This window comes from Phaethon lepturus, unplaced genomic scaffold (assembly GCF_000687285.1).
Source record: "Phaethon lepturus isolate BGI_N335 unplaced genomic scaffold, ASM68728v1 scaffold18615, whole genome shotgun sequence".
NCBI classification, from domain to species: domain Eukaryota; kingdom Metazoa; phylum Chordata; class Aves; order Phaethontiformes; family Phaethontidae; genus Phaethon; species Phaethon lepturus.
Window position 1 is genome coordinate 22279 of NW_010541430.1, and position 12155 is coordinate 34433.

General features: G+C 46.8%; 1 protein-coding gene across 1 annotated transcript in view; it reads right to left on the bottom strand.

The window, feature by feature from the left end:
- The window catches only part of FRAS1 (Fraser extracellular matrix complex subunit 1), a gene marked incomplete at its 5' end in the record, with an annotated part of 109965 nt that overhangs the window by 22239 nt on the left and 75571 nt on the right, over positions 1–12155 (bottom strand). The window contains 13 exons of the mRNA XM_010287739.1: positions 682–822; positions 1512–1636; positions 3714–3893; positions 4326–4445; positions 4849–5037; positions 5151–5414; positions 5993–6146; positions 6543–6739; positions 7784–7919; positions 8684–8846; positions 9288–9436; positions 10956–11203; positions 12027–12152. Coding sequence (XP_010286041.1) covers positions 682–822; positions 1512–1636; positions 3714–3893; positions 4326–4445; positions 4849–5037; positions 5151–5414; positions 5993–6146; positions 6543–6739; positions 7784–7919; positions 8684–8846; positions 9288–9436; positions 10956–11203; positions 12027–12152 — 2192 coding nt within the window. The remainder of the gene's footprint in view (positions 1–681; positions 823–1511; positions 1637–3713; positions 3894–4325; positions 4446–4848; positions 5038–5150; positions 5415–5992; positions 6147–6542; positions 6740–7783; positions 7920–8683; positions 8847–9287; positions 9437–10955; positions 11204–12026; positions 12153–12155) is intronic.

The window sequence follows — 12155 nt, forward strand, 5'->3', positions numbered from 1 at the left end:
ACTATTGGTTTGGCTGGTCTGAGGCAGCTCCTGCCTTTGTGACAGCCCCTCCAACACAAGAGCAGTGCCTGTTCTGCAGCCGTTCTAAGCAACGTGCCCCTTGTCACTTCTGTCAGGGTGGAAGCAGAGACAACCTTTGGGGCAGGATCTTTGGCTCAGGGCAGTAGCAGGCAGCCAGGAGCTCTCTTGCTGCAGGGAAGCTGCAGCGCAGTGAGGTAAAGCCAACATGACACCGCTTAGCCTCCGGCCAGACACAGGAAGAGGAAGAGGAAATGTCATTTTCATCTGGGCTAGGCATAAATTCAGTGTCGAGGCTAGGCGTAAGCTCAGTTCGAATCCACAATGTTCACAGAGGAGGAGGGACAGGGCAAGGACCATCTCTGATCACAACTTCCAAACCGTTTCCATGCAGGTTTGCTGCTTATGCTTGTGAGAGACGCCCCAGATGAAGCCATTTCTCAAGCCAGGGCTTTGCTTTGCTCAAATGCTCATTCATCTATTTATATACAAACTGTGCCTCCCACAAGCTGTTTGTTTGATGTTGTGATCAGACAGGGTATGATCACAGGGAGAGATGACACTCGCTATAATCTCTCTCTTTGCACACAAGCCCATTTTGCTGACAGCCCAGATGCGCACAAGAACAGGGAAGGGAGGAGGCAAGGGGGAGTCCTGCCTTACCTCTGTGTCAGCATCTGTTGCTTTAAGCTGAAACTCTGTGATGGTTTTTCTCACACCTTCCTGAACTGTCATCCCGAGGCTTTGCACTACGGGTAAGGAGTCATCCACAGGGTTTATGGTGATGTCGAATGTCTGGCTCACCTGGAACAGGAAGAAAAGCCTCTCTTGATCAATTCAGTCTACCAAGAGTGCACCTCCACCGAAACAGTGACGCTTTAAGGAGACCGCAGTGATCTGCTGAGTTTGGGTCACTTCATTTTGGCCTTGTTTGGTGAGTAAACAAGAGCTTCTATGCTCAGATCTTGTGAACATGACCTCTTCTATCCCTCCCTACTAATTTATTCTTCCTCTTTCTGTGACATTTATGGACACCCACTTTTCCCTCCCTCCGTCATTCTACTTTGTCCCTCTCCCTCTGTTTGCAGCTATGATTATTCCCTTTCAGGAAACAGGAAGGAGACACTTCTCAAGGGTTTAACTGTGCCTCTGGGTATGTTGTCAGTGCACTGGAGCAAAGGAGCAATTGATAAGCAGATAAAAACCAGACACTGTAATTTTGGTAAACCAGTCTCATGAGGCTACCTGTCAGGTGGCTCCTCCTTACCTGCACAGGGCTCGCTCCCTTCCCTGTGGTACGTAAGATCTCTCTCAGCAGGGGAAGTAAGAGCACCTACCACTGCCAAACGACAAGCCCATGTGTAGCTTCTTCCGTTTCCCTTGCTATGTGTAACCGTCTCTTGCAAGCACGCAAGAGGAAAACTGACTCCCATCGCATCCTAGAGAATCCATAGCTTGCTCTGACTCGGGTGAAAAAACATGCGGGGACTTACCTCATTTGTTCCATCAGAAACAGAAAAAGTGAATGCATCCGTATGCTTTTCGACGTCACTGGTGTGCACATACTGGATGCTGCCAGAGGCCAAGTCTGCTTGGCTGAAGGAACTAATTCTTGTCCCTAGAAAAAGAACAATAGGGGAAGATGAGCAATAGGAAGAGTGAGGCAGGGAAAAATATAGGGAGGTAGCTGGAGACATTTAGCCATAAGCACGCAGTCTTGGCTTGTTCTGCTCCAATTCAGGCTGTACCACGAACCTCAGCTAAGCCAGGGATTTAGCTGGCATGGGGCCTCCTAAAAACTCCGCTCAACAACTTCTAAATCGACGTAGGTAGCACCCCTTCTGCAAAAAGAAGTACAGACTTCTTCCCAGACTTACACTTATACGACGGCACCTCACGCTGCCAGGACACCCTGCTGGGGATGGGCCTCAGGGCAGAGAGCGAGAGAGAAGCCGTGAGAAAAACGGTGGATGCAATGCTTCAGTTTTCACTGCTGTGCAGGACTGATCTAACCAGGGCATCACTGAGTATCGGCAAAAGGTTTCCTGGCCTCACCGCAGTTTTCAAAAATGCCTTCAAAGTCTCTGCTCTCTTTTCCCCTCCTTGTACCCCTGCATTTTGAACAGACTACGTCCCATTTTCAGCACTGGCTTACAGTGGCATCCTTACAGGCCATTAGCTGTGACACAGACAAAGGAAGGTACACACAAGCATTTTAAAAAGCACTTGAGCCTTTAACTCTTACCGCTGCATTTGACAGTTTTACTGCTGTTAACAACAACAAAAACCCTGACAAAAAGTTTTTCACCAGTTTATCACACTAAATGGCTACTGACAAGTATTGGCCACACTACAAACGATACCAGCATCTGATAAAAATACATGAGCTAAAACTGGATGATTGGCCAAGGTTTCCTCAGAGCTCATTAGCTTTAAAGGTTTGTGTTCTCTCCTGAACGCTCCAGTACTCTCTTCTTAGGTTTAGGCCATTTAAATCATGAGAACAACTCTTCCACAGTGTGTGACTCTCTACCTTTCTTAGTCCATCACAGACATGAAAAAGCACAGAAATCAGAATCAGCCCATTTTAAATACCGGGAGGAATACAATCCTTAATCCAGCTCCTTCAGGTCTCCGAAGTACGAGATTCACTGTTTAGTTTGCAATTTAGACAAAAATATTGCAAGTTGTTAATTTTCTCTCAGCAGGGGGGTTCCTTATCACTTCCACTCATTACTCCTACCCTTTCAATGTGTTTGCCAGGCATCTTACACTGTGAGAAGATGAGGCAAACCACAGACTAAAACCGAGCTGTATGGGGACCGTCTGCATCTTGAAAACACACAGCAGGTATTTCCACTTTAATCTCATGTTAATGAGAAATCTAATTCTAAGAAGAAATATAATCTTAGATGAGTATAATTAAATCAGAAGAACATATTATATGACAGCATAGATTTAGACTAATTCAATCAGAGAAGGGTAGGACACTCATACTGTCGTAGGCACGGAAGGCAACTCTAAAATTCAGATCACATTTGCAATCACAATTTGGTAATTATTTTCTGAGTTTCACAGGATTGACCCTCTCTGAACTACCAGAATTCATTATCCAGCACATCCACCATACCGACAACGTGGCTTCCTTTTAAACTAATTCAGTGGTTAGTACTCTTCCTCTCTCCAAAGCACAGCTGTGAGAAGAGGCTGGCATTTAGGGATCAAGGGACACACTGGCCAAAAGGGGGACTGAAAGCAAGTTCTCTGTTCACCAAGGTGGGCTCTATTACCACGGACATGAGGGGATGGATTCTTTTGGGCATTGTACTGTATGTGGTCACAGAAAAGGCTGAAGGTTTGCCTGTCATGCAGATGCAGCAACAGGTCCTGAAAGAGGAGATTCACACAGCAGCAACCTGGACTGATCTGCAAAGTCTAGCAGGCACAGTTACCATGGGGCATAAACTCACCCAGAGGCTGAATAAATCCTCACCTGTGATTATTGGGCTGCCTCGCCTCCTCTCATCCTATTCTCCAACTCTCTGGGCTAATCACCATTTGATTTCTAACGGGAAACAATTTTGTGCCGCTGCCTCCAAGCACATTTTTTCCTGCAGCGAATCTTTAGGGCTCAGAAGCTCTCCAGTGCTTTGCTGCTAGCAGTACCCAACTGAGTAAAACACCGCCCGGCTAACCTGGGGAGGCTGCGTGCTCCAGGTGCCCCAGCTGTGGTTGCCTGGTGAGCTTGTACTGGAGCTGCATCGGCTCACTGTCCTGGTCAGTGGCAGAGAGCTGGAGGGTTGTGATCTCCTTCGCCGAGTTCTCATCCAAGACCAACCCTTCGTTAGCGATAACGGAGGGGGGAAATCTGTCCTCTGAAAGGGTTAAATACAAAGCTGAGTTAGGAAACGGTCACCTTCCTTTGGTGTTACTCAAATCGGGTACTTGTGCTCCGGCAAAACACGACGTACACACAAACACCTCCCAGACTGGTAATTCCAAAACAGGTACTCTGGGCCTCAGCATTAGTCGAGGAGATGGTAACATTATAATGTCTTAAAGACAATCTAGACAGTATGAAAATATTAAGGGGAATTTTTCTACCTTCTGAGTTTGTCAGAAGCCAAAGAACTAATCCTCACATCCGCGAACTCTCCCCGTACCCCAAACTTCAAAGGCCTTCTTAACAGCAAATAAAAACTGCATCTCAAGAATTACATCTTAACATGCAGTACATGTGGGTTGGGAATCTGTGAAGGCCCAAGATTTGCAGCAAAGCAAACGTTAACTTCAGTGCTGTTTTTTACCTAATACACTAATATAAAAAAACTGGTCTGTCAGTTTGTTGCCATCTGCATCGATCATGTCAAAGGCGAAGGCGAAGTTTCCGCCAGGATCCCCTTTCTTGTGACTGTACACCACTTGCCCTGGAGAGAGGCACAGGAGAAAAGAGGTGCTTTATTACAGGCTGCATCATTTACTTCTTAGTTTGGAACCCGGCTGGCATCATAAGCCGAGGGACCTGGGCCTTGACAGAGCTCCTGGATTTGGGTTCCATTACTTTTTCTCTTTATTCTGCTGAGAGAAGCTTTTTAACACTTGCTTAACGATATGTGTTTCTGCTCTAACCTACCCACCTTATCTTACTTCCTTCTCTCTCCCTTCCTTGCTTCAAGTCATCTACCCCCTCTCATAAAGATCACAGAATCACAGAATATCTCAAGTTGGAAGGGACTCATAGGGATCATCGAGTCCAACTCCTAGCTACTTCCAGGACTTCCTAAACCAGACACATATTACTTGTGATTATCTAAAATCAAGCACTCTCACCCTTATTTATATCAGCCTGGGTGAAACTTCTGACAGGTCCTTCAATGGAGATCTGGACTGGATTATCAATTTTGGTCAACTGCAGATGGCCCACGCTGGGATCCCTCTTCATGACAAACCTGATCATTGTGTCATCTGAGTAAATAGCTGCTGCTTTCAAGTGCTGATCCGTGATGTGTGCTGCAGAGCCTGGACCAGAGAAAGAAAGTCCACAAAGCTTCAGCCAATCCAGCTAAGCGACTGGTTTAGACTGGACCGTATAGCAATCCCAAGCAATCCCATTCTCCTCCCTCTCCCCGTACCAGCCGGGAGCTGCAGGCCCCTGTTGACAGCTAATGTGGGTGGTTGCTTCTTCGGCAGCTCCACAGAGAACTCCAGCCTCCCTGTCTGTGTGTAGAGACCATCCGTGATGGAGAAGCCAAACTCATCTGTTTGTGCTGCTGCACCGCTCTGAGTATAAATAATCAGCTGATCCAAAATGTCCTGGTAGGTGAAGGATGAGCCCACGGACAGCATACGTCCATGCTCCGGGCGCTCTGCAGCAGTCTGCCTCCTGCTGAGATGACCTGACAAACAATGGATGGATGAAAATTATGGTGAGAAGACAGCCTGCTGGGGACTCCTTCCAGGCCAGCTCTCAATGGGTTGCACAGAGGTGGACATAGTCTTACCGGAAAAACTGAAGGAAGTTATCTGCTAATTGGCAAAACTGGTAGGAATTTGGCTACACACCAGAGCTGAAAAAAGGGGCACAGCCCTCACTAGTTTAACATGACACTAGCCTTCATTTGACACCCTGCCTTGCTTTATCACTGCAGATAGGTGCTAGCTGCTCAGCTCTTTGGAACTGAAACCTGCAATAGGAAATGAAGTAACACAAAAAGGAACTTCCCAGGGAAACGCATGCAGCCCCCCCTCTCCCCTCTCCCACAAACAGCGAGGGATGACTCTCAACGAATAGGTCTGTCCTGAAGCACAATCCCTCTGTGGCTGCTGGTCCAAACAGAGATTAAATGTGCTTTATACAAATATGCCAGGCTCCTCTCTCACATCAGGGGCCATTACACACACAGATATAAAGACATACAGACGCACAAAGACATTCTCTCTCTCTCTCCTCCGCCCTCAGCTTGTCAGGACTTACCATGTTCAGGACTTTTGGTAACCGTGATGACAAGTTCACTGTTCTGGGAGTCCAAGTCCTGCAGGTTGAGGGAGGTGTTGGTAATGACCACACCTGAGCCCTCATGCACTCTGACAGGCTCCAGCACCATCTTTGGGGGCTCATCGTTCTGCCGCTGCACAGGTCCCAGAAGCACACAGTCAAAAAACAGCCAAAGGGAAAAGACCACTGCCCACCCGAATGAAATACAAGCTCCCAAATGACAGTATTGATGCTGGTGTCCACTACTGCTACACCACTCTCTCCAAAACTACCCAGCATCATGGCTGCTTCGACGAGGGAGGAAAAACCAGAGGTATAAACTCTAAGGAAAAGGCTGCAATGCACAACTGCTCTCTGGCATCACAGGGAAATTTTGTGCCTGTACTAGGGGAAGGAAACAGATAGAAGGAAGGAAACTCCCTTTAATTGCCTTCCCGTGTACTACAAAGGAGAAGAGCAAAGCTTGCACTTTACATGAAGTGTTTGTGTGAAAGGAGAGGGCTCTGGCAGCCAGAGAGCACAGGCATACCTGAATTGTGACGTTAATGCTTTGCACCTCAGAGTGGCTGAAGCCATCGCTCACGTAAAAGCTGAAAACATCACTTGTTGGCTCGATGCTTTCATGGACACCTTGGAAGTAGTAAATGCTGTTCTCTAGAACATCTTGAAGGGAAAAGGATGCATCTGCGGTCACAGCAGACTCACTCTGTGGGCCAAAACTCTCACCTGAAAACCAGAATACCACGAGTGAAAGGACGTTCAATTCACTGATAAATTAAAAATACAAGCAGCAGGATTAGGAGAAGAATGGCACATTGCGAAGGGTGCAGAAGGGTGTTCGTTCCCACAGCATGGCTTTCACACATCTTGTGACCTTTTAGAAAGCAACATCTGCTGCATTACAGTAGGCATTAGGGAAGCTGCAGTTCTATGCGTAACGCAGGCAATCCCACGTCCCAGAATTACTTAAGACTTTCTTCAGCAATGAGACAATGGCTGATGTGCCATCTGGCCTCAACACAGTCTCTGCATCAAGCTTCACCTTGCAAAACTAACAGCAAAGAGAATCAGCCATCTGTTGCCTGTTAAAGGAGAGAGAGGCTCACCATTACCAAAATGGCACAAACTGGAGTTCATTCACAGGGCACAGTTAGCAGGGATGATGTGTAATGGTCAGCAACCTGTGCTCTCAGAAGAAAGGCAATCCCTGTTGTAACAAGCTGCTACACTGGCCGTCCCATGGTGGTATTTTACAAAGGCAAGTTATGATTTAAGTAAGATGATATACGCCACGCCTGTTAGGACCACACACAGTCTCCTGGATGAACATCTTTGGACAATATGGTGTAAGTCTTACCTTTCCTTGATAATACAATGAGATAAGAGAACGTTACAAGCCATGCTCTGCTACAGCTCTCGCAGCCTTAAAGCTTGCTGTGACATCGAGAGGAATTTAGCAACGTTTGTTCTGTGTAACAAGGAGAGCCAAAATAAAGCCATGGTGAAAATACAACACATGGTCTTGAAAAGGTTCTTAATGCCCCAGTCTCATGACATAGAGCAGTCTCCAACAAACGAACGGGGAGGAAGTGCTCCCCAGAGAGAGTTTATCTCGTAACCTTGACCTTACATGCTCTTTATGATCAACTGATGCCAACCGCCATCGCGCAGAGGATCTGCGGTGAGCCAGATTAGAAAGTGCTCCGGCATGGCAATTCCTGCGTTCCCTTTCACCAGCCAGGAGGAAGAAGAGATAGCCAAGCAGTTTACCTGTCTTAGTGTTTTTAATGTAGCCATACATAGGTAGAGTGATAACTGTGACCCTCAGGTCCTCCTTGGCAGCAGTATCATAATCAGCAGCTAAGTGGTGATGAGCCAGCAGTGGGACCCTGCCCCCCTCATCCACCTGGAAAGCAAAAGCGTACGACAAAACTACCGCCAAGGAGCACAACACACAGCAACACACAAATTGTTATTAAATGAGTGTCTCTATGGAAGAGGCTTCCCCGGTCCTCGTGGTGTTCTCACTTCTCTGAAGTCCCGCCCCACCCCTGCCCTCAGATCTGTTAAGCATGAAATCAGCTGGGAGGTGAGGTGGGATAGGAAGAACAAAGCCTGCCTGGCCCCCAAAAGCAGCCTGCGCGTGCTTTATCGGGGCAAGAAGAGAACTGGCAGAGTCATGCTGACCTCTTGGAAGGAGAGATCTGCATCCCTTGCTGAGGGGAGCCTTTTGAAGGCAAGAGAGGGGGAATGCAAAGCTGGAAAGAAGGGAGATGACTTCAAAAGGCTTTGATAAGGAGTCCGAAATGCTATGTATCAGTCCCAAGCACCAGATGTTTTCAGATCCATCTCCTGCTCAACTTTTACATGCAAGCTCGTGAAATAAGAGACGAAATATTAAACAGGGATAAATCAGAGTTGTTCCACTGATATCTACTGGACACCCTAGGGAGAACCCAGCTCCTGCCTAGAACAGATGTCAGCAGATGAGGTTCAGGCATGCAGCAGCACTGTGAGCCTCCTCTGGCCTCCAAGTGATTTGTTAACCCTTTGCACTCACAGGATTGCATGGGCAACACCGTGATTTCTCCTGGGCCCAGGAAAACTGTTCAATTCCTCACATCTAAGAGATTCTCATCACTGCTCCAAGTATCCTGGGTAACCACTTACAGTGATATGGTCAGCAAAGGCAATGAGCGACGGCATTGTCTGGGCAGATGTGATAGTGATGGTGAACATCTGTCTGTCAAGCCGGTTGTTATCAGCATCGAAAACAGCAAAGTGGAAGATGTCCGTAACTGGCTGATTGCTGGTCTCAAACATGGTGGAGTAGCTGTGAAAGTCAGAACGCAATCTGGGTCAGGGAGTCTCACTGACAGGCAAATACACCTCATCCCTGCATTTAGAGGTGAACGCACACCTCTTTCAGAGAGACGGTATTTCAGTTCTCAACCCTCCTTTGCATTCATTCCCCGAGTTCATTTAAATGACCATTTTAGGTGTTGCCTACCTAAAGTATCACCATGACATCGCAGACACAGGAAAAATTCCCATAATTTGAAGCGACACCAACTACTGGCATTTCAGACATGCATAAACACCTAATTCTACACACAGGAAATGCTCTCATTTATAATCTTATAGGATACAAGAGCCAAGAAAGGAAAAAATATCTTTGATACATTGTGCTAAGATAATATAGCCCAGAGATCCCTGCAGAAAGCCCACTGAGCTTTTAACTGGCATGGCTTGAAGAAGAATAGCTCTTTGATACCTGATCCTCTGGTTGTTGATGTCTTCCATGGTGAAATTATAAACCTTGGAAAGCTCTTCATCATGAGAGCCAGACATCCGTAAGAGGGTTCCATATGCAGGCAGAGATATTAACTGGATTCTTATCTCTGAGTCAGGAGAATTGTTGTCCTAAACATGAAGAAACAAACCAAATCAAAACAAGACAAGATTAGTTTTTGTTTCCCTCCACTAAAAATGGAAGGAGAAATAAGATGTTTTATATGGAAATACACCAAGGTAGCTGGATCCGCCCCATGGCTGATGAATGTTAAATGAAGCTCTATTGATGAGATGAGAGTTAAGGGGGTTGACATTCTCAGAATCTACCACAAAATGTATTTTCATTTTCTCTCAGCTCAGAGAGGTGTTCTTTGCGTCCTTGTATCACATTGACACAATCTCCCAGACATAAACCTGGTATTTCTGTTTTCACATTACTTTACACTCCTAGTGGACTAGACCCTTTATGTCCTGCATGTTTTCCTGACTCCAGATAAACTGAGCCAAAATTCAGCTGATGTCTGGCATAGGGAGTAACTGTTGCCCACCACTGCTTCAGACAGAGACACAGAGCTAAGTTAAATTCTTAGTAAATTCTAAGTAAAACAGAGGTTAATGTGGAGCAATGCTGCAAAACACAGATTCATGTTAAACTAAAAGCTGATCTTGGCGCTCTCTAACTACAGTCAAGTACAACCTGTGTTGTCTATGATATCACAACTCAGATGTCATCTTTCGCCTATGATATCGCAACTCAGATGTCGACTTTCTTCTAAAAGTTTTTGTTGGTTGCTTGAAAAATAAGACCCAAAGCAGAAATCTTCATATCCTCAGCATACGGGTCAGGCAGGAATGAAATCCTCTTTTCCCTGTTCTCTTACTCAGATTAAACCTGAACAGCTCCCATGTCAGCCTTCCTCCTTCAGAGGAGAACATGACAGACCCCAGACTTGTATCCAGGCTGATCCCTTGGAAAAAACATTCGTCTGCCTTCTTATCCTACCTCACCCCCTGCAGTTCCCTCATCATCTCGCCAACAGCCACTACCTTAGGTCTCTCCAGCCTCACAAGTGCACTGCAATCTCTCCTTCCTCCTCCGTAAGGGGAGCGTATCTGCACGCCTGAAATCCACTGCTACTGCATTTGCTGCTGAATCGTCTGCAAGGAGTAAAACACCTTTCTTCTGAATTCACCAGCAGGGTAACTCTTGTATGACATGCAACCCCTGGGACCCACTCCAAGGAGTGCAGCATCTTCAGTTGCTTAACCGCCCCTCCTTCAAATATGTCCCGAAAAAGAACGAGGCAATTTTGGAAGGGGGCTGAAATTTTCAAGGGATTATCACTTAGCAAATCCATGTGCTTTATTAGCAAGTCTGATCCAAAAATCTGGGATTAACTCAGTTCTCATGTTTAGCATGGCAGTTCACCTCTGTTTCAGTCAAACAGGGATAGCCTTAAAACCTTGTTGCATGAAAGAGTCTGTTATCCCCTTTTTGGCAGCAGTAGTCAGGACACAGTCAAAACTCGAGCTCTCTGCCAAGAACCCACACTGACGGCAGAGAGGTGGGTGCGGCAAAGGGTCTGGGGGGGATAAGGAAAGGGAGGCTGGCAGCATTCATTGGCTTTAGAAATAGATGAAAGCTTACAACATAAGCGAGGTGCAGTCGAGAGAGAGTCACAGAGCTTTTACTAGCCACGGTGATTGCCAACAAGCAGCCTGGGGCCAGCTGCGGACCGTTGTTATCCAGCAGGGACACTTCCACCCTCAGCACTGTGGTCACTGTGGTGACACCGTCGGTGACAGAAATCTCCATGCTGTCCTCTGCTGCCGCCGAACCGTCATGCACGTACTGCAGAGCATTTCGAGTGACGTCCTCGTAGGTGAAGGAGTCACCTTCCCAAAGACAAAAAGCACAAAAGTCATAAAGACTCTGTTCAGAGCACCAATCCAATTCCAATGACCTAAGGCCCCAGTTTTGCAAAAGACTTAATCATGCACTGAACTGGCTTTTAACACCATCCTTACAGGGATGCAAGTTACGAAGATGTTTATTAAGGAGCTACTATATGCAGGGCGGAGGAAAAGCTGTGACCTTCACACTTTCACAGACACAGCGACTCTTCACAATTCTCTGGGAGTGCACAGATCCTCCTTTTTTCCCAGTTGCTTTGTAAACTCATGCCTGTCATAGCTAGATAAGGCTTCCCTCTCCACATCTTCTGCTTGCTCTACTCTCCTCCAGCGAGTACTTGTTCATCTGATCACACACTGGAAACTGCTGCCACCAAAATCAACAGTAAAAGTCCACAGGAGCTTTTGACTGCTGGATCACAACAGGTTTACAGAGATTTCAGTAGAAATGTTCACTACGTCACTTCACTAAATTACTTCAGGTATAACTCACCAGGTAAAACAAAGCATCCCTTTTGATTAGCAGCTGGTTACAGTTATCCCAATAGAGTGACTGGCAACTAGCCCACACATACTTGGTCCAGGAAACGCACTGATTCAGCCAGGAACTAAACAGCAATTGGGAAAACGTCTGTCATGCACTCCCGCCTGCAGTCACACCCTTCCAAGCAGAAAATTCACATACTTGTGGATGCAGCCATATCTGCCGGAGGCATCTGTCTCCTCCTGGTCATCTACACCAGCTATGAGGACAGGCACATGCCGACCCCTTTCCTGCGCTGAGGAAGACTTCCACGCAACTCACCTGCTCTCATGCGCTCCTGCACGCCTGCGTTGTACTTGAGCATGATGCCACGACGAGGAGGCTTCACCAGCTCAAAGAAAAGACCCTCGGGAGCTGTATCCATGTCACTCACGGCTAACTGCATCCCTG